Here is a 27,357-nt window from a genome sequence, read left to right as displayed (position 1 = left end):
CTCTCCCCAGATGGACTGAAAAATAAGGGTGGACATGGACAGACACTTGACAAAGCCCAAATCAATGTTAGTAGCAAGCAGTCTCAAGGCATAGACCACAGTGACTAAAAGCTTTCAGCATTGGAGAAGCACATACTCTTACCTTGGTCAAGTATTCCTTCATGACCTGAATGAAGTATGGCATGGCAAAGTCCATGATGTTGTGCCTCCACGCTGTTTCCAAGACAACATCTGGCCTTAGGAGATCATAGCAAGTGAAGAGACAAGCACCAAAGCATTCTCTCTTGTTCTCCTGCAAGAACCACTGCAACAACTCTTCTGCCAATTCAGTATCTTTGGACTCTGAAGCATACTGCATTGCATCCTGCAACATGAGAGAGCCTGTTTAGCCTGAAGTACCACAGTACAATCATCAATACTGACGTGCTATTTAACTAGCCTGCAATCTATCACTGACATTAACAGAGAGGAGACAGTCTACCACTTGTTTCCAAGAAACCTGCCCATCTACTGCACTTCTGAAGTAAGATTTGCCACATTAGAAGCCACCTAGTGGCATCCAAGAAGATGCAGCTTTACTAAAAAAGTCACAGGCCGCCAAAGAAGCCAAGTATGCTAAACCAGACCTCTGTGGTGGCCTTACCTTATACAGTCTGTCTTTCTTACAGAGCTCTACACTCTGTTTCCAGCGATTATTTCCTTTGAAGAGATAAGCAGCAATCCTTCGGAACTCTATTAGCTCATGTTTCTCCAAACGTTGAGCAAGAGAAATGTTGTCAAAGTTGTCATAAGCATCTATAGAAGTCCTAAGAGCCTAAGCAGAGAAAGAAGTTATTCACACCTCAAATGTACAACTGCGTCCACAAAAATGCAAGCATTTTCCATACAACTTAATTCTGTATTCCTGATTCTAGGAGGATAAAGCATTCTCACCAGACCTGAAGAGATTTCTGAGAAGCCAGTGTTTGATACACATGTAGTTTAGGATGTTCCAGTTCGTGTTTTCCAGTACTGATTGCTGAGGTTCAGAGCCTCTGAGTACCAGACAGCTGTTCACCAAAACCAGTAGAACTAGACATCATAACTGTCTGCCCTTTCTGTGAGTTTTCCTTAACATCCACTTTTTGCCTTAAATACGAACTCGTCTATCACACTCAGAGCAGCCAGTCTATCCCCAGAGCCCAAAAAGCTCTCAGAAAGCTCCTAACAGTTCTCCTCTTAATCCTTGGCTAGTCACCACTAGTTCAGTTTGAAGTGCCAAAGAACATTTACTTAAGGAACTCAAGTTCAGCAAGCAGGTAAAATCTACTGAAAATGAGGGAGAAACCTGTGCTTCCAGACATTACAGACAGAACATCAGGTTAATACCGACACAGAAACCAGCTTGAGTAGAACTTTGCAATTCAGGAATAACTGCTTCTGTTATATGCAGACTATGCAGCATGCAAGTTGGCACCTGTTCCAGGCACTAGTTTCAAGATGAGACTTACCTGGTAGTCTTCTTCAATAATGAAAAGGTTGTTCAGGGACTCATTCACCGATTTGTTGTTGTGATTTTGAACAGAGCGCAGGTAAGGTTTAACCAGTGGTAGCTGTTTAACCTTCAAGGAATCAGGTAGATAAATTTAAGTCAAAATTAACTTTCTGTAGAGGTCTCCCAGCATCTTCCCTGACAGACAATGACGTAGCCAAGTATCTTAAAGTGCCACTAGAGCTAAATATTTTTCCAACTGTAACTTTTTCTTTGATTTGAACAGTAGGAAAATTACCTTTGTGAAGAAGGTGACAGCACGAGTGTGGTCAAGTCGGGGAGACAACACCATCAGCAGATCATTGAGCAACAGAGGTTTAAATTCCAAATAGAACTGAACTGCCTTGTAATACAGTTCCACATTGGCCACCTAGAGATGAGTAAGGATGCACATTCAGAGCAGAAGCATAACTGCAGAGAATCTTCGATATTCCAGCACAACTCAGCCACCCATCCAAGACTCACTCTTGTCTCTAGAAATCTCTTTAGTTACTGTAGTTTACTTGCTTTGAAATTGTGCAGTACTATCAAGAACTCTGAAATTTAAACGGGCTACTAGTGAAGGAAAAAGAACTGAAGCAAACACAGTGAAAGGAGGTACAGTTCTTGCTGAGTAATACCTTTGTGATGATATCTTTGAACTGGCCTTCTTTCCAAGCATCTGTTGGGTGATTCATCATTGTGATTATGGCATTATCATATTCTTCATACTTATCATACAAGAACACCAATTCAGCCCAGAGGTGGGCTTGTTCTGCAGCTCTCAGAACCTAAGCAAAAGGCAGATCAGAAATTCCAGTTAACATGTATTGCCATTAGTGCACATCAGTGCTCAGGCTTTAGCACTATTAATAATCCCAAGAGCAGATACTGCAAAAGCTAAGGTACAGGCAATCCCAACAGATGTGTTTTAATTTAAGGCCTCAGACTTTCACCTTGGGGATGTTGACTCTGGACCAGAACAGCTCCAAGTGCTCCCTCATCTTCTGTGGCTTGAACTTGGAGTAGAGAATTGCTAGCTCTGTAAACATCCCCATGTGTGCCCGCTCAAGTCCAAGTGCTGCTTCCAACATAGTTATCAGCTCTTCAAAGTAGCCACGATCCTAAGACAGAGATGTCCCATGTTAGGAGCCAACCTTGCTACATTTCCAGTTTTCAACAGTTACCATGAAAGAATTTAGACTATGACCATAAAACAGGAGTTAGGCTAGTTACCTGGTAATAGTTAATGAGCTCTTCCAACTCATCTGCATGCACTACAATATGAAGTCCACACAACTGGGCCAGGCGGAACTCTTTTCCGTCAACACAAGCAAAGCAGACCTGGAATTGACAATTATATTATTGCTTATCATCAAAGCTTCTGAAGAGGCTACAGCTCTGAAATCCCTTAAATTATTCAATCAGTAAGTTTACCTCTTTCCATGTGCGAGTGCTGTTTGCTTTCCGAGCACCATCCACAGCTGCCTGGTATTCACCTAGGTGAACCAAAGTTGAGGCTAAGCGGCCAAAGTTGGACACATTGTTATACAACAGCTTAGCTGCTTCATACATCTTTTCATCGTAACAGCGATCGCCAACCTACAGGAGAACATAACCAGGTTATTCTTGCAGCTTTTCAGTCAAATGCTTACATAAAACATGTAGTGTTCAAGCCATTACCAAAATGGAAACGTCTTCAAAACCCAAGAGAGAGAGAAGTCCCAACACCCCTGTGGTTAGCAAGGCCTAAGGAGCCTGCTGCTGTGATTCAGTAAAACAAACTCAGTCTCACTCACTTGCTGGATATGTGCATTGTTGGGTCCATTGATAAACTCCTCTAGCTCTGCTAGACGGTTTGTTTTAGCAAGAGCAAAGATTAATTCTGTTTCCACATACGACTCCCGGGCCTTCTTGCGTGCCATCTGGAGATACTTCACCAGTTCCTCCCAGTTTCCTATGAAACAGAGTTCAGAACACTTACCTTCCTGCCATTGAGAACATGTGTGCTGAAGCTATACTACCAGCTCTACCTTGTCCAAGTATTTCTACAGCTATTCCCCAGCAATCAAGACTAGCCTTCATACTGCACATACTATGTTAGATTAATAGTCACCTTACAATAGGCCTAACTAAAATCCTGGTATTTAACTTCATGCAAAGACCTGCTTAGTAGCACCTGCTCTACCAGAAGTCTCCAGCTAGCTAAAGAAGGCAGTTATAAGCCCACCAATTATTTGCAGATGGAATACGCTATCTTCCCCTCTTCTCACTTAGGACAGTTTTTGAAGAACCAGATTCCTCTACTTGCATCAAGACACAGGTTTAATACAACTGCAGTTTGAGCAGGCCATGCAAAAGAGCTGAGCAACACCAAAAGCAAGGCTTTAAATAAAATTTAACCATACCACTGGCATTGGCAGCTTGAACAACTTCCATGTACGAGGAAGGATCATCTGCTTTAATATATGAATCAATCGCTTCCTTTACCATCCCCTTCTGAAGCTGTGCTTTAGCCAGCTGACTCCATACAGCAGGCTCATTGCAGCGTTCAGCAAATTCATACGCACGATCCAGGTTGCCAATATGCTCTATTAATACCTAAAGAAAGGGTTACCATCATCAGCCACTATCTATAAAGGTCAGTTTTTACAAGACACTGTGCCGTGGTTTATGTTACTTCTTCAATGGATTCACAGCTGCTTTTAAAACAAGGGCTACTCTATACAACCCATGCAGCAAGAGTGACAGTAGGCTTAAGGTGTCACTTACTAGTGGGTTTAATACAAAACATCTGTTCTACTTCAGAAGAGAAAACACTGAACAGCTTCGGTCACTTTGCTAATTGGTGTTAAGCACTGAAGTCACAGGTTAACAGCAAAGTCCTTGTGTGAGGATGTACATGTCACAGGGAGATACTACAGACTGATGTTTTTCAATACCTGTACAGCTGATGTGTTGACATCAAACTTCCTGAAGATAGCAAATGCCTCCTCGAAAAGCTCATTGCTAATAGCTATATTGGCTATGTCTGGAGCATCATAGTTATCCAGGCGATTGATGTATTCCATGACACGGGTGCGATCAGCCTTAATAGCTGTAAGAATGAGAAGGTTCTGCAGATTCCTAAACAGAGAAAGAAAAATATTAGTACATGTCAAATAATGAACAGAAATTCACCCTTCCCTCTGGAGAAGGTATCAGTTTCTTTGCTGTTCCACATTACAGCAATTTAGTACCTCTACCAAGTATAATTTCAAGTTTCCCAAGACTTAATTTTGACTTTACACACCTGTGCTCACTGAACACAGAGTTATCAAGAACTATTTTCTCCAGCAGTTCAATAAGCTCATTTGGAAGATCTGCAGTCATGAAGGCCTTCACAGTAACAGAGACTTCCTCAGGGTCTTGCGTCTCTGACAGTGCAGTCTGTACAACCTGTAGGCATAGTCAAGGCATTGACATATCAGCTAAGTGACACGCTAGCAAGTCAGGTTGGGACAGCAAAGGATTTTATTGGTTTGTCAGTTATACCTGGTCAATCAGTGGTCTTCTGTAAGGGTTGCTTTCCAGCAGGACACTGGCCCACAGTTCAGGGTCCTTACGACGAACTAAGTAGCGGGAAAGACTTTTGAAGAGGGAGTTCTCATTGCACACCTAGCAAATGGCAAAGTTTATTCAGAGGGCAGTCACAGCTATTGAGCCTACAATTGATGAGCTAACTGTATTGCAACATTAAAGAAGCCTGAGACGCATGCTAGAAATCTCGGGCTTTGACACTTTGATTAGCCTCCTATCCTAGGATGTCCCGGGGAGTCTCCCAATTCTTACTAAGATGCAGAGGGATATTAAATAGCTACCTATTCTATGAGACATTACTAGTTCCTAGCTTAAAACTTTTTAGGAAATAAATGCTTCTGACAGTCTGAGCAATCCACATGCCACAATACTCAGGTTAGAACTTAACACACAATACAGCTGCCTTGGCATACATACATTGATAAGTTCCAAATCGCATTGTCCACGCTCATAAGCCACACAGGCCAGGTGAGGGTCCCTCTTTTCACAGTACTTGCCAACAACACGACTATCGTAATAAGGATTCTCACGCAGGAATCTTTCCGGGTTGTTGTTGCTATCAATGTATATTTTGGCCAATGCATTGTGAGTCGCAGGCTCCTCACAACCCTCATGAATTCTTGCTTCCAGCCAGGGCAGAAGCAGTTTCAGCCTAGACGGAAGGAAGTAGGTTTCATATTAGAGAGACTGAGTGAATAAGCAAGTATCCACTTGCACAGTATCTTCACTACAGAAGTCAGCTTCAGTATAGGACAGTCAGTAAGTAAGAGTTATGGTACTCCCCTTTGACCTGAATTCTGTTTCATCATTACATGGTGTAACTTTCTGACACTGTGAAGAACATCACATGACAAGAACTATCAGCTGGAAGCTGCTTAAGGGAGATCCGCACATCAGGCAAGAAGTAAAGCAGACTCTTGCTACTTGCCCAGCCAACATAAGTTTCTTGTTCTGTCAGTATCAGCTGTACCTGTGTAATGAGGGCATGCATGGACAGATGAGCAGTACTACTGTTACCAGTCTGGCAGCGTTAAGAGACTTGCGAAAGTTTAATACCTGTTTCTCTTCTCAACCTCTGCAACAAGCTCATCAGTTGAAAATTGACCTCTCACTACAAGAATAAGGTTCTTTATCACATCTTCAGAGCAATCCACATCAAGCAGTCCCCCAATAACAACAGGCAGACGACTTGGATTCACCTAAATGGGATTATTTAAAGTCAGTGTATTGTCATGCAGCATAGGCAATCAATACTTATCCCTAGAAGTAGACATGAAGGCTGTTTGTTAAGATTCTTATCCTCCTGCCTTTACTCCCAGCTTCCTGAGGTTTCAGACTAGCTTGAAAGTCAATTCTTCAGTGAACAGGGGTTCACAGCACAGTTCAGTGGCTCACTAATGCTCAGTCCCCACAGGAGAACTCCTGAGCAAGCCAATTTGTCCCTGCAGGAAGTATAAAGAACTTTCCCACTCCTAAAATGCTGGAAGTTAGAGTGACCCTAAGAACTCCAAAGTTATTCTACCAAGTTTCCTTCATCAACGGGTACATTAGCTGGGGTTACTGCTCTGCTTGGCTGAGGAATAAGAGGAGACCTGACTCACATAAGGGCTACCTTTCCAGAGGCCACCAACAGCTACTTAAATGACAGTCTCAAGTATGAGTTTGCAGAACTCTTAGAAGCGTAATACCTATAGATCCATATAAATCTAGAAAGACTGATCAGTTTTATTCATTAAAGCCAACGAACTGTAACTTACCTTCTGTACATATATCTCAATATATTTTTGGAGATTATTTCTATACAAATACAGCACCAGGTCGTGCACAAAGTCAAAGCGATCACATACAATGATGAGTGGCAACTGGTCAGTGAGTTTAGCTTCCTATAAAGAGAAGAGCTTTAGTAATTTGGTTTTGTTCTTTGGCTTAAACAGACAAATACAGTCACTTAAACTCTTAAAGCAGCTGAATTTGGAAAGCCAAAATTCAACACTCAACCAAGTAATGACAACTTACTGTTCAACTAATTGTTTGCAATAGGTAGCAAGTAGGAGTACTCACACCCACTTCAGGGCCTACAGCAAGAAGCTTTTTGAAGTTTAACCCTGCTCTTTTGCATGGCAGAGTCCACAAAGTTTTACAACACATACAACTATTACAAGCCTAAGCTATAGACAGCATTTTTAGTTGCCACTGATGTTTGGTGTGCAGGATTAGCACTCTGGGATTTCAAAAGAATTTAACCGAAACTAGATTAAGTTGTGGCTCCTAATGTAATAGCTATATGGCACTCAAAGTCAACTCTGTATATATCTTGTGATACCTTCTAACTATGGATATAGATAATGGTAAGACTCCAGCTAGCAGCAGTAGTACTTAAATTGCTAATCAGATTAGGTATCTAAAAGCATTCCAACTTTCAGCATAAGATTATACAATGATTACAGTACAGAAGCTTAGTCTATGTGGCAGACAGTATTCCGGATGCATTATTTCAGATCACTTATTCGAACATGCACATCCCAGAATATAATCCTACATGTCAATTACACTTAAGGACTTTACACAGGAAGGCCTGTACTGGGAGATTTACCTGGTACATGTCCTGCACATTCCAGACATGGAACAGCACAAAAAACAATAGCTTTCATCAGGAGTTTGACAGCTTGATAACATCTTAGGTGGCTCAATCAATTGACATACCTTACACCTCAGTGACACCAGGTTATTTTTATGGAATTCTCATTTGAAGAGTTTTGCCATCTTCAGATATGATCAGCAAAATCCAAGACTATGCTATGTAACCAACAAACATGAAGGCAGGAAATGCTCCCAGATAAAAGTTTTTCCCTCCCACACTGTTTCTCAGTTATTCCTAGCAGTGTTGTATTTGTTAATAAGCTCAGCGCTAGCAACAGGCTACAGAGTCTGAACTTGAGCACACAATCTTCTTTTCACTCTTCAGAAATGTTTCAACAATGCTCCAAATCCTAGCAAGTCAGTTATGTACTTACACTGACTGGCACATCCTAGCAGAGCTAAAGTGTGGTTCACTTGGCTGAAATTTCAGCAAGTAAGTACAGTGAGATAGATCAACCCTGAACTCTAACAGCATTTATGGAATTAATTTACACAATTCACTTGTTGTTACTGTAACTGCTCAGCTAAAGCTGATTACACTGTAAATAAACATAAAGTTACGAACTCATTTGGCATTAAGGTTGTTCTCAACCTCCAAGTAACCCATTTCCTACTTTATAGCAGACATCTGTAACAAGTTCTAGATGAGCTGGTGCTGTCACTACAGTTTGGGAGTTCAAGCCAGGTTAACCCTATTAAGAGCAGCAAGGACCTGATCTGACAGCTTCTCCATTTTTTTAGGTATTGTTCCAGGTTCAGGCTTCATTAAGAGGTACTGCCGACAGGGTAGATACCTCTGGTTTAAAAGGACAGATGGATCCTTAAGCACAAAGATTAAGATTCATTTGTATTTTCACACAGCTGCCTCATTCCACTGATGACACACACCATGTTTTATCAGAACCCCAAACAGGCCAAGACAGTCCAATGCTACCCAAGCATTACCTTGAGGAAGTTTTTAACACGTTCTGGATCATAGCAGTTACTTTCCCTGCAGATTCTTTCCACTTCTTTAATTTGTCCTGTCTTGCATGCAGCTTGAATATATTTGAAATGCACATCTGGATCCTGGCTGAAGTTTACAATAGAGCCCAGGAAATAAAACAAACCTCGGAGGGAAAGAGTCACCATGTTATTCTGCTAAAGCATTTGATTTTGATCACTGCTAGCTTTTAAGCAAGGCTTCCAAATTAAAATACATGAAAACTTGAATCTGACTACTGCAGAAGTTTAAGAAGAACTGAAAAAGAAAGATTCCAGCATTGTAATTGTTTTAGGAACACCAGACTACCCTAGCAGAGTTGAACTTCTTGTTGCTCTCCACGTATTACACAGACTAATGTGTTACATGCAACGTCAATACTGATGTATCACCAATTGTCATAGGTCAGCTTAGATAAAACATCCAGCACATGCCTTCCATACACCCACCACACAGGAGGCAAGGAAAAGTTTAGAAAACCAAAATTAGTTGTGCCCAGCAGCTATCATCACACCTTTCACTAAAACACACAGTGCAAAAGCTGCTTGCCTTGACCCACAGCTAGAGTTCACTGAAAGCTGATGCCATGTAATACTGGACTACTTTAGATAAGTGACAGCCAAGTCACTTAGTCAAGAAAGATTCGCTCAGCCACACATCTGCAGAGATTTAACCACCAACATACTGCCATGCTGACAAGATTACACACAACTAGTCTTGTTGAGAAATACAAAAGCCTGAAAGCCAAAGGCTACACAAATTTAAGATGACCATTTTGGACAGAGGACAAAGACCAGCAGCTTCTTCAGTTAACTCTTTAGGCTGTCTACAGCTCCAAGCTATTTGGTAACATTTCATAAAAACCAAAATATGCAACACTGATTATTGGTGCCCCTGTTAATGGGGGAACTTTAAGGTTTAAGTCAGGTTTCAAGACAGTTTTCAGGCCTAGGTATTTAAGTTCAATATTGGTTTTCTGGATTTCAACAGACAATCCTTCATACACATGTCTGATGAGGTGAGCACTAGCTCCTTTTGCTAGAGGCAAGGGCACAAACTTACCTTCAAAGCTCTTGAAAGACTCGAACAGCTCAATAAGTGACTGTGTTGAAAGCTGTTCATGGTATTTTGAAGCTACCTGGACACAGATCTGCAGGTTCTGACGAATGTTAGCAGACAACATAGCACGCAGACACTCCAGGGAGTCTTCTACTGATAAGGAACCAAAATAATTCACTAACCACTGCAAAGACACAGAAGGTATTTTAGGCCCGAGTAGAACACTCTACACTGAAGTCAAACGTAGACTCAGAACGTTTGATCTCATACCTCAGGATTGAGAAGATGAGTGTGAACTACTGCACGCTTGATGTCATATAAGTCTGTGAAGTGTTCAAGTGCTCTCTGTAGCAAGCCAGCTTTCTCACACAGCTGAGCTATGTGAGCCCGGTCATAGTGAGTAAACATTTGGTTTCCCAGTATAGCATCTGCAACCTAGAAGGAATAATAGAAAGTTTTCATTTAGATCCTGAATTCTAACACTTAATATGGACCACAACACAGCATCCAGTCTAGCCACCAGCAAGCCTGATCTAGTAATTCTGAAAACATACCTGAGGTGCATGCATGAGGTTCATCTCAAGTAAACGTGTTTGCAGGGGGCCTTCCGAGGGACGATTATTCTTCAGTGCATCCAGCAAGAAGGCTGTACATTGCTGAATTAAATTATATTCCATGAAGACATCTACAATCTGGAAAAAAATTAAGCTTTATTAGAAGCTGGAAGCATATTTACACAAAGTAACATCAAGTGCAGCTCCCAAAGCCAAAGTCTTCATTATGGCACTGAAATAAGCTACCATTTAGCATTCTTAAAAACAAGCAAGAAACAGCATTGTCCTGATAAGGGAAATCTAAACTCATAGTTTGAAAAAAAATTTATATAATTTTTTTTTCCTCTTTCTCTTGTGGTGAGAAACCACACCGTTACCAATTTAAGGCCTTGAACTTAACATTTCACAGCAATAATTACTTACTTGTGTTATGTCTGCAAGAGGCTCTTCGTCTTGAACAAGCATTTGTGCAAACTGCTGTCCTTGATCAGGGCTGATTCTCATTACATTCCTCAGCAAAAAAATCCAATCTGGAGTATATCCAACCTGAAGAGATAATGAAAAGTAATAACTCAACAAGAGTACACACCTTGTTAAATAGAGAGCTCAGTAAAAGCTACTGTCAGTAGCTTACACAACCCAGACAGGATTTCCTCATTTGGTACATAGGGAAGTATGAAAGGACACACGCATGAGGTCTATCAGTAATTATTCATAACAAAACATTAGGCCAAAGTAGGCACTACACAGACTTTCAGATTCCCCCACAATTCCTTTTACTCACTTCAGAACATACACTGGTTATTCTTAATCACAGGACAGATGTGGCAATTTAATTTCCTCTCACCTTCTTAGCATACAAAACAATCTTCTGGACTTGTCCCGTTTCAGCAAAACACTGGATGACTTTGTTAGGTACGTTGGCTCTCAGATAGACGCTAAGTGCTAGTGTAGGATCTACAGATTTTACAAGGTCTCCCAGCTCCTCTGAGCACTCCAGCTGTTTAACGATATAAATACAGTCAGTCCACCCTGACCATGCCAGGCGACGCATTAATACAATCTTCCTCATTTGTCTTCCTTTTGAACTTCTCAACAAAACCCCCAAAACCAAACCATAGGGGTCAGCTTGAGAGCATTATCCGCCTCTTTCTGTAGTGATCTAGCGGACTCCGTTCTTTACGCTGTTCTACAGGAGTCAGTACTATATTTGTAGAGCTAAAAAGAATCAGGTGATACATTATATCAGCATGTTTCTTCACCTAATTACAGAAATGTAACCACAGCTCAAAGCATACGCAAGACAGTATCCAAACACAAGCCTAAAGTTGTTGGGAAAGAGCAGCAGTTCAAGCAGCTTTCCACACTGTTACCCTGCTGTAATTTTAAGCAGAATGACTGAAGCTCTTGGAATATTCAATTCTCTTGCAGTAATGTGGGTCATAGATACAGGTAGAGTGAACATACTTTGCTCAACTGCTTGATCTCACCAGCACATTAAGGAGTTGAATGGGTGAGTTTTCCTGGGGAGGGGAGGAGGCTGATAAGCCTGTATGCCCCTTTCCTTCCAGAGCTCTAAAGAAATCTACCTCAAATTTACCTTATCTTCCTTTAACCATTTTTCCAAGAGCTGTTTGCGGCCCTGCTGAAGCACTGGTCTGCAGAGCTCCAGCGACTCATACTTATTCAGCTGCCCTTGGTCAAGCAGAATGCCAAAGTATTGGAGTAAAGGGGAAGTCTGTCCTGGCTGAGCTGGAACACTCTGGAACCGGCGTATGGTGTCTGGAGTACGCAGGATTCCCTGCCAGAAATAAGAGATGCATTTTAGTTTTCTGTTCAGCTACTGTGGCTTAGCAAGAGTTCCTCCAAAGAGCTGAGGTTACAAATGTTTGCCCCAGTGACACTGTTTGCCAGCCCAGAATAAGTCAAAAGCAGTACAGTTGAACATTGGCTCAGACACTGACTTCAAGATGATCTAACATAAGATGTGCAATAGCAACCTATTGAACTTGTTTCAGCAGCAATGCAGATTTAAGTTTGGGAGACATTCCTACAGAACTGAGACACCATGTCCTTGCAAGCAAGTTCCTCTAATGTGAGTTTAATCTCTTAGTCTGTTCTTTTTATCCTTAGATGCAGCCCCAGCTAGAGGCTATCTTCTCAGAGACTTTATTTAATCACTGGAAATGTTTACATTAAGCCTTATATAGACATTACTTCATTATTTATTCCTTTCCCCCTCTACAGACATCATACAAGCTTTAAAACTTTCCAGCATACAATCAGTACTCTCGGCACATAACATACAGGGTCTTCCCAGATACTTTAAGTACTGCATTAGGACAGGAGCAGTAATGAGATTCTAGTCTTGCCACTTAGGAAATTCAGCAAGCTTTATTGATGCACGAAGCTTAAGCCAGTAAAGTTCAGCACTGTTCTGAATATCAGTCTATTACCTTTGGGGCATTAGCTGCCACTTTTGCTGCCTCCGAATAGTTCCCTTGTGCAAACAGTGCATTGAATTTTCTGGCAAAGAGTTCCTCAGCACCGGCCAGGTTGTTGCGGACAGCCATTCGTAAAGCTAGGTCAGGATTCTGCAGCACATTTGTGATATAAGGAATAATATTCTCTTCTTCCACACACACTGAGAGCACCTGAATAAATCATCCAGGAAAATTTCCAGTTAATACAAACACAAAGAACAAACCAAAGGCTAAGCTAACCTCCAAGAGGAAAGGTAGGGCATACATGAAAACTTTCCATCCCTTGATAACTGCAGTCTTGCAATTTTATTTAAGAAACAGACCTTTAGTTAGAAAGAGCCTCTAGATCCAAATACTGCATCAAGACAGATGATTAAGTTAAGCTGAGGTATTTACAGCAGTCAGAAATACAGGAATATAAGTACTGTCTTTCTGTAACCTGTACTCAATGTCTAAGGATAAACTAGGGACAAGTCTTCTACTCTGTACTACCCACACTCAACAAACACCAACCTTTGCAGTCAATTCAGTCTAAAGGCCTAGCTGTACAATGTTAGTGGATGTACAGTGTTAGTTTAGATGTGTATGCAGATGAGGTAGCAAATTTGGGGCTCAGAACACTGTCAGGCCTCAGATGTTCTGAGCACAGGGTTCAAACTTAACATATTAAAGACTTCTATTAGCATGTGCTCTGCAAGAGGATACAATTCGCCACCAGAAGATGGGTGTATTCTAGCTCCATTCTCAACAGCAAGACAGTGTTTAGATTTGTTTAGATTCACTGACTGCCATTACAAAACCCCCAAAATTATGCAACCAGAACCAGAGTTGTAGAAGACATTAGAAGTCAGATAAGCTGCACTCCTGTTCAACTATCCACTACTACTATATTCCTTACACTATTAATCTCGCTTGTTAATTTCTGGAATCTTTTATACACTGATATAAACCCTACAGTGTATCATTAAGGGCCAGTGGGATTAGCTAAACAAGTGGTTTCCCAGCCAAGCTTCCTTACTTGTCCCTTTCTGTTCACGCCAATAATTCCAGCTGTTGCTTCATGCTGTGCTGTAACAAATATGGTCTCTCCACTGATTCTGTTCATGTAGATACAGGTGCCAGTTTCCAGGTCATACAAGTGGATATAGCCATATTTTGTTATGAGAAACACCACATCATGCTTGTCACTGATCTGCAAAACAGGCATAAGCAAATTTAGTATTGCACAAAACCAATTAAGTACTTCAAAGAATCAGCACACAGCTGTGCCATTTCTGGACAACCAGAAGTGCTGTTATATTTTTACTTAATATTAGAGTACTATCACAGTAGAACAATATTTCATAAGCTTGACATACAATTAAAAATACATTAATACTTCTTCCATAAATAAGAACACATCGCCTTTGAATGCTGCCTCAGTCGCCACCTTTGCTTAACACCACTGAAGCAGGAGCATTCCACCTGCTTAGTGCCAAGCCTCAGGTCAATATACTGGCCACCCAGCTTTTCAGTGCCCTGTTACAGTGTCACATCTCCCAAGAGAACTAGACTTGTTCTTGTCTCTTGTTTACAGCTGTCATACCTGCATGGCAACAGGAAAGTCATTTTGTGCTTCAGGAGGAAAGAAGACATCCACTGCTTTCTTTGGAAATGGCTGATTCCCAGTAGGTGGTGTGCCAACTTCAATGATATGGAGCTGTGCAATAGATAGGATTAGTCTGTTAGTTCTTGTACTTAATTTATGTAACAATAGATTCAACAATGAGGATACAGCAATTCTTTCACTGATGAGCCTTAATCCCAAGCTTATGCAAAAGATAAACTAAATCAGTCTTCCTAAATATTTTTACTGGCTAGAAGTGTGGCATACTGTATTCATGTACCATAGATGAGGGAAACAGGTAAACATGATCTTCAGTTACTCCTAGCTACTCAGAAGTTTAAGGATTCAGTTAGGTCACTTTACACACACTCTTTCAACATGGTTAACACTCCACACTGACAGTCCTGAGGATGTTTCTCTGAATCTAGCTTTGGTTTTCCCGTTTTAGCTGTCACAGAGTAGCTCACTTAATTCCAGTGTTAGTATTAGAGCACTAGTTACTTGTCACTAGTGTTTAATTTTTTTCATCCAGTAATTTGGAAATAAGTTAAGCCTGATACTGGGGATCAGCACCAAAGAAAGATTACAACAGCTTTTCCCTTAAGCTTAGCCTGTGAAGCCAAGAGTCACATGTTTCAAACAGCTAATTAGGCTGGCCATGACATGCCACTTCATGAGCTCAAAACAGCTCCTGCTACATCAGGTACTCCCTGCTGTAAAGCTCTGTATGCACCAGTTTTCATACATATTACACTGACACAGTCCTTCACCTTTTTCCTAAAGGCAACTTCATGCATTAAACCACTTGTTTTTGTGGGAGCAGACAACCAGGGTTAGTCATTAAAGATTACAACATATTTAGAGCCAGTCTTACCTTACCCCCAGCCTGCCCTCTTACTGCAAAACAGAAGAGAGTAGATTCTTCAGCATTTCCTTCCATCTTGAACTGCGCAAAGCTAGCCGCATGTCCCTCAATTGGTTGTGACACTTTTCTATCCACAGAATATAGCTGCATTGCTCCCACAACACGATTTTGCTAGACAAGACAGAACAAGAGTCAGGGGTAACACACAGACAGTAATTTCATTCAAGTTAGCATTGGTAAGTATGTTGTCATACCCAGCTGAAGTACCATGCCATGCTTCTCTTACACAGGCATCACTTAAGACTGAATATTGTACTATGCTTATACCATTACTGTAAGATTTTGACTTATTTATGTTTATTATTTGATGATTAAGACAAACACTTACATTCCCAACAATGTTTAAGAAAAAAAAATCCCTATCAGTCTTGCTGCTACAGAAGGAGGAAACAAGACAAGCTGTGGGCTTCCACAGCAGGCCTCCCTGGTAGCACGGTACCTGTGCAGATATGCCCGTTAGCAGTAGCCATTTCTGCTTAGCATCAGTACGGTAGTTGATGATCTGGCAGCCAGCAAGACTAGAATGGCGATCAAACATTTTCACAGGCTGGGACTCTCCCTCCATACTCCAATGGTAGACTGCATTATCCGTTACAAGGGCAACGGTATTCAGAGAGATCCACTTCCAGAAGGTGACATCGTCTGTCATTGTATGAGCCTTCATTTTGCTCTTCATTTCAATGTTAAATATTTGAAGCGTCTTCCCAGCTAGAAAACACAACATTGTTAGCCAGGTTAGTTTCCACCTGTTCCTTCAAGCACTGGTTAAAAGTAGATGAGCTGCACTATGACACTGAACCCCCCATGAATTCCTTCAAGAAAGCAGTCAGATACTGGCAGTATCTTCAGTGACCAGCCATTACTTTTAACCAGACCACACTCCTAGAGCTAATTTTATCAATTTGTCACTACTGAGCAACCAAAACAGATGTGGAATACAAGTTGGTAGGAGACAAGAGCTTTAGCTACACAAACAAGTTGTACAATACTTCATGTACATCAAGACCAAGCTACAATAATGCTGAGTCTCTTGAAAGTTATGAGGGCTATGCCAGTGCCATTAAAAACTATGTCCACATCTGTTTTAAGTATAAGAAAAGCACAACATGGAACAGTCAAGTCAGCAGAGGGCTTTCATAACTGATTCATTAACCAAAACCCTTGGGTTGCACTAATGGGATACATAGCTACTGGCTGCAAACCAGACTAACAAACTGTACAAGGAAAGGAATCTAGGGACCAACACAAGCTCTAGAAGGTAAGAGGAAAAGTTCTCCTAGTTACACCGAATGGTGCATACATACATCCTGAACAGCCACTTGCAGAAATTCCTACCAGTTTTTACAACACAGTGGCATATAAGAAATTATTTTTTCCTGTTGAGAAGGTAAGGAAGGTTCTGACCAACTTCTAGTTTTAGGAGACAGCTATTTAAGCACATGCTCCTGTAGCCCAAGGTGAATATAAAAGACCATGTGAAACTAGGTGCAGGCCAGAATTTCTGCTGCAGTTACTAACTGTACTTGGCTTGATAAAGTCACAGTGCCATACAGGCAAGTGCCTTCACTCACCAAGGATTAGTTTAGTTAGAAGACATTATTAATTCTGCTATTGACCCAAGATGCAGAGCCAGAAGTTTCTCCAGGGCTTGAAGAAGGCTGTCTAACAGTGTTACTCAGGCTACAGGCTAGCAGTTTCTATATCTAGTACATCTGGACCTCCACAGTGAAGGGAAATGACATTCAGGGAACATGTATTCTACATGATTTGCAAGGTAGAAGAGGCAAAATTTAGACTTAAGTCAAAAGGGTCAGTCCTGATTATAAAAAGCTTAAAATCAAGATCCCTATAGCTTAAGTACACTCTGAATCTTCAGGATTTCCTTGTTTGGGAGGGCATGAAAAACCTCTGAATTTTAGGCTTTCAGCTGCTTAACCACCACTGTTCAGCCATGTGCACCATAGATTTGAGCCATTTTATTCTGCATCTTCTTGTCATAAGACACAAAAGGAACTAGTACAGTTAATTGAAATAACTCACCATCTGCACACACAAGAAAGCATTAAAGTTGTGACAAAACAGTAGCACAGTTAAGTCAAACTTAGACAACACTGAATACGTATATATCTTTTTATTAGCAATACATGCATTTCTAGACTGACAGTATTTAAGGCTTCTTGGGGAGAGACTGAGATTTCTAGAAACTCCAGAGGAATGCTTGTTCTCTGTACTACCAGAGATAGCAAGTTAGCTGACCTTGTGCTTTATCCAGCACCCAAGTCTTTCCTGCATAGTTTAACTCTTCTTATCACTGACTGATATAATAAATATGCAGACCGGTACACCAGCCTCTTCCAGCAAGGCCAGACTAAGGCCTTCAGGAATATTTCCCCTCCTCCCCAGTCTTAGTCTTCCTCTCTGTAAAGAGAGGCTTAGTTGACAGACCTTATACACTGAGGAGATCAGCTCTCACTTCCCTCTAGCATAATTCCAGAACTGAGCCTACACTTCCCTTCCAGCTCTCCCCGCGCAGAAGCTGTAAGCGTTCCGACCAAAGCAACAAACCCTCATCCTAATGATGAGCAAATACCAGAAAACTTCAACTGAAGCTTACTGCCCAGCTGTCTTCAGAGTAACTTAAAACGATTTAAATTTGAGCTCCCAATAAGCTATGGAGAAGCAGTAAGGGATCCTCCCACATAAACTGCCTGAGACTTAACTCAGTCATAAACTAGTCTTACAGAAAGCTCTGCATCCATTTCAGACATTTCTTTATCAAGACTTCCATACCATACCTTTTAATGCAATGACTTTACTGGCAGGGTTCATGATAGCACTGTCAGCTGAAATTGGTCTTCGGATGGGGTTGCTGGGGTCATTCATGTCAATGATCACCACTTGAGCCTGTTCTCCTACTTTCTCTCTTATGCAGATGAATTTGTCAGACTCCATTGTCAGAGTGCTGAACCCAATGTTTGCTGGGTTGATGCCCAAATTTTGGAGCTGGAAGAGAAAGAAAAAAAGGCTTAGCATTATGTTACTGCTTCAATACAGCCATGAACAGCTTTTGTGAAAGCCACAAGAGACACAAGGCTTCATGCATCTTTTCCTGACAATAAAATCATACTATGCAAAATGGCAGGCACACAAATTCTTGTGCTTCTTCAATTAAGCCCAGCAAGCTTCCTGAAGAAGCCCTTCAGCATTCAAATGCTTGATGCCTTGTCTTCAACGTCCATTTACAACTTCCTGTTTTGAGAACTCAACTTTTGGGCCCCTCATATGGTTTGAGGCACATTGAGCTTGCCTGCTCCTGGTAGCTGTCCTAGAGTTGCAGCTTCAGTAGTCACTCACCAGCTTTGCTTCCAGAGTCCTAACTTACTCCACTGAGCCTGGCAGCTCTCACTGTTTCAAGCTTAACATCACATGTGAGGGGAATGAGCTTTATCTTTATCCTTGTGGAGTTAAAATAGCTACCTGTGTAGCAATTAGCCTAGTCCTGTCTAGCAGCAAGGCTGTATAGCACCCAGGAGGCAAAGCTAACATGACACGGATATTATTGAAATTAGAAATGGCTCATGCACAATCATGCTTCACACAGAAGATACCAGTAAACCACCTCCTTTTCTGCTAAGCCAGTCTGCTTCTGTAAACCTTTAGATGCATCCCTTTTAATTATGTTTTAGTACAGCTTGTAATAAAACACAGTTTAGGTAGGAGCCCTTCATCACGTTTTTAACAGGCTAGTGTGTTAGGATGTCAGCAGTGAAACAGTTTATTCCATGTTTAACAGTGCAAATGCAGAACAGTTCACTGCACATCCAGATACCCCGCTTCTGAGAGGATACACCTTAAAAACTCAAGCTCGGTTTTCTACTGCTGCAGGAATTATCACTTTAATACTTCAAATATTTTTCTCTCTGGGAAACAACTTCAAGCCCAAGGTCTCCCAAGAAGGGCCAGACCTTCAAAGCCATTTTAGTACTAGTTTGTAGCAAAACACTAGGCTCTTATCAGCTGTGCTCTGTGCCAGCTCTGAGGTGACCACACCTCAGCTGCTCTGTTCCTGCCTACTTGCAGCTTCCGATAAAGAGGGTGTTTTACTACACTTCCCCTTTGCCATGGCTCTTAGGCAGCACATGCAAGGAACGTCTAAGCCGTGTCACACCCAGTGAACAGAACAAGCTTCACAAAGAGCACTCCAAAGTATGACCTATACCACATAGTGAATCAAGACAGCTACATCTTGGGACAGTTTAAAGCCGAGACTCTAAAGCAAGTCAGTTTTAACTCCTTGGGTTTGCTGAAGGAGAGAATTTCTAGACAATTCACAGGGGTTGTGTATGGTTCTTTGGTAACACTGCATTTAAGTTCTTTCTCCTGAAAGGCACTATTTCACTGAAGCTACTTTGCTCTTAAGTGAGGACTTCACCATTTGAAGCTCTTCAGTCAGGTTTCAACAACAGCAAAACCACATTCAGGGTCTCTAACGTTTAAGGGTTCACTTCACAACTAACTCACAGGACTTAAGGTCACACAGCTTTTCCTTTTCAGAATATTTTGAGGTAAGACTATAAGCAGAACAGATTTAAATGTAGTTCTTGAAATCAGACATCAAGCTAGTTACCACAACTGACTAGCCATTCTTCCACACCAGAATATCTACACTTCCTGTGACTTAACACAGTGAATGGCTTCATTCAGAAACAACTCTTTTTACATCCATCCACCTGACAATAAAGCCAAGAAACTTTCAGGTGAAAGACAGTGTTTTATCAGCTCTTCCAAGAGAAGACTATTAACGCTACAGCTATTTAAAAGGATAGTGTTCTCTAGTAGAGAGTTTGTAGATCAGCCAGGCATGGCTATATGCAACCCAGTCAAACCCTTCAGGAGAAAAGGTCTGAGGATGCAAGAGTTTCATCTGATAGAGCTGGAGAGACTTATTAGGATGTAGTGTTTATTTTTGCAAGGGCTGCAGGCATAACAAGTGCAAAATCACTTACCAAGTATTCAGTTTCCTTGTAACTGGTAGAGGAGGGTAGTTTCAGAGTGCCAAGTACTCCCTCCACCTGGCAGTAACTCACAACACTATGCAAACAAGCATTGTGGACAGAACAAATCAAAGCAGTAAGTCCTAGCAGACGGCAGACCTCCTCAGGAAGGCCTAGACATAACCTCCGAATCAAAGTTGCTTGGATACTGTAAGGCAGATTTATTTTAATCATGATCAAACTGCCATCTGAGGTATCCAACCCTAGTGGAAGAGGGACTTAAAAAAGGACAGCATTTTCAGAGGCTAGATATTTCTTTGAAAAGATTTACTCAATTGGCACTGGAGCTCTGAAGAAAGCTTGGAGAAGCTTTCTTATGGAGGCAAGACCATTAGTAAGGTCTTTAAGTACACAAGCTCTTTCTGCTAAGATCTCATCTTTTAACCTCAAGAGATCCAAGCATATGAACCAAGTTGCTTCAAGCACCAAGGCAGGAAGTTGACTTGATCCATGACAACCCCTGCATTTGATTACACAAGAGCTCACCAGCCAAGAGTGGTACTTGCTTTGTTCACCTGGTAAAGCTAATGGTAACTTTTCTTGACTGCACTCTGATCTGATGCTCAGAACTCATGTGAGTATACATCATTCCCAGAAGTATAGGTTCTTTTCTCCCCCACACAGGCTAAAGTTCAGGAGTGTTTATAAAGCTAAGCAAACAGAGAGTAAGATTACTATCAGGAAGTGTGATACTCTTATTATGAAAATGTCAGTATTACTCCACAGGCAAACTCCTGAGTTTGCACTACAACTGAGAGTACAGGGCTTTATGGCAGATTTTCTACCCCTTCTCCTCTGACCACAAACGGAAAACATACCAAATGTTTAATATTGCATTCATTTAGGTCCACCACCTTTCACCAGCTCATAAGCAAGTACAAAAGACTGGGGAAGAAAAACAAGGAATTGTAAAAAACTCCTACATTATACTATGAAAACCACTTACTTGCCTTTCAAGCAGATACAAAAGCACTACTTGCTATCTGTGCTTGGGCAACCAGTTTACAGGGCAAGTTAGCTTACACCAGCATCTGTTAGAAAGCTCAGTTATACCAGTCTCCTGAAAGCATGTTGAGAAGAAAGTGTTCTATGAGTTAGCTGCTCCATTAGAGTGGAATCGCAAAACAGGTTGCCAGAGACAGCAGCATCTCCTCAGTTCAGCAGATATGTCACCCTGAAGGGCTCATCTAACCCAAGACTGGATATTTCAGTCAATTGCAGGCTGTACTGAATCATCACATTCTGTGATGGCATTTATCTCAACAGCATTGAGACATGAATCATTATAACATAGTAAGTGAAAACCTGATTAGCAAAATTGTTTTTTCTCTGGAAGATGATTCAAGTAGGTTCTTGGTAATTTATTCAGAGAAGTTGTCCTATTACATGCATGTTTGACACCAAACTGCATGGTAAAACTGCTGACAAGAGTCTCTTTGTTGACCCCTTCCTGGAACATTTGCTTTCTTGTCACAGTTTGCTTAGCTGTCAAATAATTTCTCCTTGCCTACAAGGAAGGGCACAGAACTGCTGAGTACACATTTCACCTCGATTCTCACACTCAACAGGATATAACCACCATTCCTGTCGCCACAAGCAGCTGCTTAGTCTCTACCCAGAGACTCCTTATCTACATGCAGCTAGAAATCACATAGCTGGAAAATGACAGTCAACAGAAAAGCGCCCATGAGAAGCACAGAGCTCCCTGATGCGCACTGAGTCACATTAGCTCTATTGCAAGACCATGCTTTGTCCAGTTTTGACTGAACAAGGCAGACACCTGGCTACATTGCAGCCATTCGTTTAGTTACATCTGTGAAAATGAGCAAAGCAAGCACGCCACACGAGATCTGTATATGCACTGATCTGTTTGAGCTACCGCAAACACATCAGTGTAACATGAGCTCCACAGCCAGTCAATGGCTCCAAAGTACTTCAAGCTTACCAGTACAAGGTAAGAGTTGGTGTTTGTGACAGGCTAGGAAGTTATGTTTTCAACAGATAAGAGACCTCTATAATGTTCAAGAGCTCTTCTATATCCTTCCTATTTTCTGCCTCACCCTCAACGGGCTGAGGTAGCCATCCGGTCTCAGCAGCCCCAGGCAAGCCGTGCTGTGACTATTGCAGCTACAAGCCACTCGAGTGCAGAACCACTGGCTTTTGGTTCAGCCACCCCCGCACAAAGTGCTAATGAGCACCCCCACCTAGACAAGCAGGCCTCTTGACTTCAGCACCTGCTGTGAGGGCCAAACCAAGAAGAATAGCTTCTAAATCACTTAACTAATTGTTCCCATCCAATTAGTTGACACACACACACACACACACAGAGCTCAAGGCACCTTGATTCTTCACGGCATTCTTTGTTACAGATTCTCCATCTGCAAGAACACTCCAAACTCGCTGGTTTTAGGAATTCAGATCCACTAAGACGAAGAAGGCAAGAACCCCACCAAAACAGCATTCAGCACAGCAGGCATCCGATTCCTGACCGAAATTACTAACAAAAGACTTAACTGCTTCAAGCTAATACTGTTATAGCAGAGATTTAGTGGTTTAGGATATATTAAACAGTCTCACTGCCAGCAAAATACATGGAAGAACTTTGTTGTTTGTCACTGCTAGAGTGAAGTAGCAAAATTCTAAGTTTTATTATACCATGCTATCCAGTTTTATTCAGTTAGCTCTTTGCCATAGCTAGCTATAGTTCCAAGAGCCATCCAAGTACCACCACACTAGATCAGCACAGCTGCCATTCAAGTTTGTGCCATTAATGACCAATAGGTACAAGAACCCCATTCGTACGTAAAAGAGTAGTTCTGTCTCAGGATCAAGTGCACAGCCTCAGCTGACAGGTTTCCATACCGTCTAGACAAGTCTACAATTTTCTTTTAAACACACTGAGGTTCAGAGGAGCACTCATTGATGCCTGAAGTCACACCAGTTAGAGCGGTGTGCCTGGCCCAAGGTCAATTTTTACATATTTCAGGGTAGTGGGGTAAACTAATTTGCAATTACAGTTTGTCACTTGCTAACTAGTCTGGCTCCTTCTCGCTCATCAGGAACTTGTCATCTTAGAACAGCTCTGTGCACCTACTACAGTAAGCGGCTGTGGTTTACTTTCACCCTCAAGTATGCAGTCACCAACTTATGGAATGCATAAAACCTGGGTATGAGAAACCAGATTTGCAATCACTTAACATACCGAACTCTGATCTCCCACTGCATACCCCCGGACTGTTTCCTCACAGCTAATTGAAAAGAAAAAAGTAGCTTTATAACAGGAGTCCAGTAGTTTTGATAGCAAAGGAATCAAGTTTCTCCTTGGAAACTCCCAAGGAGAAGGTTTCTGCACAGTGTATTGTTGATATTCTTTTGTGCAAGGCAGGCATCTACAATAGACAATACACAGATAACATCCTGCACATCTGCAACTACTGAGATTTCAGAGCTATGTAATGGGACAAACAAACCAAACCTGAAGCCTGACTACACATTTTGTTTTCAGACTTCACTTGGGAACTATTCGGAAAGCTTACTTAACCCTAGAAGCTAAATACTTACCACATCTTACTTGCCCAAACTAGACTTTTAGCTCAAATTGCAGGCACAAAGCATGCTGTACTGTGTATCCAGGAGACAAGACATTCAGGAGCACCACAGTGCAGGGCTTCTGGAGCCTTCACCTCTTCATTCCCCTACCACCCAGCCAAGAGACTGACAGAAACAGACACCACCAGTGCACCTTGAGCAGCGCAACATGGAGTGCAACTGTGTTCAAGCTGGAGATCAGGACAAGCTTTGTACATAATTACATGACTACGTTCTGACCTGCAGTAGTGGATCCATGGAGAATTAGTGTCATACCACATGTACTGCTGACTGCCAGTCTTCCAAATCAATTAAAAGCACCTTTCAGTAACTGCCTAACAAGAACTTTCTCCTTCATACCCATCACCTGCCTTTTTATGAGTATGGCTCCAGTTGGATACCTTGTCTTTTGTTAAGCACCAACTACAAGCTTGCAAGTGTTGCACAACACCTGTATGACAGGTTTCCTAGACAATGTAGGTCAGGCACAGTTCAAGAAATTTTGAGTCCATGAGGATCTCCTATGAACAGCCTGGAATAGGATAAAGGAGCTCTAGGTAGCAAGAACGCAGTAACATCCATGTTGCTCCTCTCAACATTTACTCCAACAGTAAGTCAGAAGTTTCAGGATGAAAGCAGCGTCTCTGACTAGTCAAGTTCCTCTGAATTTTTTTCAATGAACTAAAATGAGGAAGTTCAGCAGCTACAGCAAGCTGAAGAGTTCTGGGCAACATGCATGCAGGACCAGACCGCTAGCCACCAAACCTTACCAGCTTACACATGCAGCTGTAAAAGATACTGGTGAAGCCAGTGCTCTACACTAAATAGGAACAGGGGAAGAAATACAAATAAATGGATAAATCAGCCTTTAGTCAGAACAGTCACATTCTACAAGTGTTGGCCCTACCAGTACTTGGGGAGTGAAGCAGATAAGTTTCATTATGTAATAGTACTCATGTCATTAGAGACCTGGTAGTGGGTCACATGCAAGGTTTGTATCTTAAATAATGCATCACAGATACATTCCTACAATACTTTATTAAGAGCTGGGCTACCCAGAGGGATGAGTTTCACCCAAGTATACTGAGCCTTCTCAACACCCAGTTCTAGGCCATACCACTACCAGGAGAGGATGCTTGCTCAGATCTGAAGCTCTGGCCAACACATGGCTGCTCCCAAAAGAAGAGTCTAGGGCTACATCTAAGCTGTGATTTCTGGCCTGGTTTTAAACTGATACTGAAATAAAATTACCAAATGCTCAACAGTTACCTAGCTAGATAAAAACCAATCACAGCAGCATTCTTAAAATCTAAAACTAGCACTATGGGCAGTGGGAATTTACACAGCAAAGTATTTTGCAATTGTTCTTTTAATAAGGTGTCTATGAATTAAATTCTTTCCATCTGGGTTAGAAAAAGGTCACTATAAACAAGCAGAGCCATCACTGTGTTAGTGCCCACCACAGTCCTCATTAGTTAAGCACAAACTGCATACAGACACCAGCACCAGAGGACCCTGCCTAGGTAGGTCCAGGTAACTTTTATTAGACAGCTGCTCAAAAAACACTCCTCAGTACTAAAGCCAAGCTTAACACCATCACAGCTACAGCAACTGCAGACAAGAAGCGCAGCTCTTATACTTCGCCCTATAGGCTTGTCAGATAGGAAGTCACATTGCACAACTGGATCCTGCTTCCAGACCCCTCCCTGTGCTCCAGCTTCACCCACAAACATTAAAGGTGTGTGCTCATTTGAGAAGATAATCTTGCATTCCTGCAGTAGAGTGAGTTTAGATTTGTTATTGGCACTTTTAGACAGCTGTGTTAAACTAAAGGCCATCACATGGAAGTAGCCTATTAGAATGTGGTTATGGTTTAATGATGCCCAAATGCAGCCTTTGTTGGAGGCCAGCAGGCACTAGACAGAAGGTGCAGACCTGGCACTCGGGTGCCTGCACTGCCACAGCTGTACTGTAGGGAAGCCCGCAGTAGCTTCCACGTTTCACTGCAATACGTGTATTTTCTTCACGGAAGATGTCATTACAAGCCAGAACATCGATAAAATGATTTATTAGGTCCTTACAAGAACTCCTACCCTCATTAGAAAATACTGAATCAAGTAAACCCGGAGCCAGCTTGGTCACCCCGTTAATCCCCCCCGCCCTGCGCACCCCCTGCCGAAGCGAGACTCCCGCTCGCCGTGCCCCGCAGGAGAGGGGCTCTCTCCTCGGAAGCGAAAACGAACCAGCCGCGCTCTCCCCTCCCACCGCCGCACCGCCCAGCAAGTGCTACCATGGGCACGGCGCCAGCCTCGCCTACACCACCGGTACGGACGCACTCCGCCACCCGACCGTGGGAGACCAGGCGGGGACCGGGCAAGGGCAGGATGCCCAACGCCCGGCAGCAGGACCCGCACCTCAGCCCCTCACAGCCTCCCGGTTGTCCAAGAGCCCCGCGGCGCCCCAGCTTTTCCCCTCCGGCCCAGGCCCTCCCGGAGACAGCAGCGGGCGAGCTGGAAGGTGCCCTTCGGGACGGCGCGGTAGGCAGCCGGAGGCGGTAAAGAGCTACACGAGCCAGACACCGGCGAGGCCCGCGGGAGGGCGGCCGCCCCGCAGCCGGAGAGGCCCGGACCGCCCCACCGGCCATCAGAAAGGAATCGCAGACAGGCCCAGGACCTCTCGCCCAGGCACCGTCCCCGGGCGACTCCTCCATCCGAGGGAGCGGCCGGCCCGCCCGCCCGCCCGCCCCAGCACCCAAGGCCCCTCCGCACCCACCTGGAGATGCTCCTGGAAGCGGATCGGTAGGATCTGGGCCATGGCGGCGGCAGCAGCAGCAGGCTGGGGCTCCAGTCCGAGGCCGGACCGGAGTCGCAGCTCAGTGGGGTCCGGGCGGCGCGGGGAAGCGGGGCCGCAATGGCGGAGCGAGAAGTGAAGAGCTGCGGCGATACGGAAGCTGCCTCCGCCGGCGGAAGGATACCGCCGCGGAAGGAAGAAGGCTCCCCTCACCTGCCGGGACCGGCCTTAACTGCACAGGCCAGGCGGAAGGATCAAGGCGCGCGGCGTGACTCGCACGCCGCGGGACCAATGGGAGCGGTTCCGTGCCCTGCACTACAACTCTTATTTAGAAGAGAAAACAGCAAGCGTAAGCCGGCACCGACCTTCCCTAGGGCTGCTGCAGGCCCTGGAACCCAAGGATGGATGGCCTGAAAGACTTCATCATGAACACGTACAGTACTGTAACGAAACTCAAAGCTTTCTGTGTTTACCCTGCACTGTTACTCCAGCCCATGGAAGGATTTCACTAAGGACTGCAGCATTCCAAGCTTTACTGGACTGCATGTGCTAGAAGGCACGGGTGCCACCCCGGCAGAGCTCACCAG

General features: G+C 42.9%; 1 protein-coding gene across 2 annotated transcripts in view; it reads right to left on the bottom strand.

Moving 5' to 3' along the window:
- Positions 1–26,912, bottom strand: part of CLTC (clathrin heavy chain) — a 33,520-nt gene extending 6,608 nt beyond the window's left edge. Inside the window, exons 1-30 of one of the 2 annotated variants that reach the window (XM_057397245.1) lie at positions 26,753–26,912; positions 18,134–18,341; positions 15,778–16,046; positions 15,288–15,449; positions 14,393–14,506; positions 13,826–13,999; positions 12,781–12,978; positions 11,925–12,125; positions 11,172–11,324; positions 10,748–10,870; positions 10,325–10,462; positions 10,041–10,205; positions 9,774–9,954; positions 8,675–8,838; positions 6,847–6,972; positions 6,146–6,288; positions 5,507–5,741; positions 5,045–5,167; positions 4,803–4,948; positions 4,453–4,636; positions 3,919–4,111; positions 3,310–3,467; positions 2,948–3,112; positions 2,747–2,854; positions 2,467–2,634; positions 2,152–2,301; positions 1,770–1,901; positions 1,491–1,601; positions 644–814; positions 143–364 (exon numbers count right to left, since the gene is read on the bottom strand). In XM_057397245.1, the coding sequence (XP_057253228.1) occupies positions 143–364; positions 644–814; positions 1,491–1,601; positions 1,770–1,901; positions 2,152–2,301; positions 2,467–2,634; positions 2,747–2,854; positions 2,948–3,112; positions 3,310–3,467; positions 3,919–4,111; positions 4,453–4,636; positions 4,803–4,948; positions 5,045–5,167; positions 5,507–5,741; positions 6,146–6,288; positions 6,847–6,972; positions 8,675–8,838; positions 9,774–9,954; positions 10,041–10,205; positions 10,325–10,462; positions 10,748–10,870; positions 11,172–11,324; positions 11,925–12,125; positions 12,781–12,978; positions 13,826–13,999; positions 14,393–14,506; positions 15,288–15,449; positions 15,778–16,046; positions 18,134–18,341; positions 26,753–26,794 (4,827 nt within the window). In that variant the 5' untranslated portion in view covers positions 26,795–26,912. The remainder of the gene's footprint in view (positions 1–142; positions 365–643; positions 815–1,490; positions 1,602–1,769; positions 1,902–2,151; positions 2,302–2,466; positions 2,635–2,746; positions 2,855–2,947; positions 3,113–3,309; positions 3,468–3,918; positions 4,112–4,452; positions 4,637–4,802; positions 4,949–5,044; positions 5,168–5,506; positions 5,742–6,145; positions 6,289–6,846; positions 6,973–8,674; positions 8,839–9,773; positions 9,955–10,040; positions 10,206–10,324; positions 10,463–10,747; positions 10,871–11,171; positions 11,325–11,924; positions 12,126–12,780; positions 12,979–13,825; positions 14,000–14,392; positions 14,507–15,287; positions 15,450–15,777; positions 16,047–18,133; positions 18,342–26,752) is intronic. The other variant, XM_057397246.1, reaches the window with a different exon arrangement.
- Between the last annotated feature and the right edge of the window lie 445 nt (positions 26,913–27,357).

This window comes from Pezoporus wallicus, unplaced genomic scaffold, assembly GCF_028554395.1.
Source record: "Pezoporus wallicus isolate ANWC-B61680 ecotype Strahan unplaced genomic scaffold, APGP_CSIRO_Pwel_v1 contig_8856, whole genome shotgun sequence".
Taxonomy (NCBI): Eukaryota; Metazoa; Chordata; class Aves; order Psittaciformes; family Psittacidae; genus Pezoporus; species Pezoporus wallicus.
This window is presented reverse-complemented; position numbering and strand designations above follow the sequence as displayed.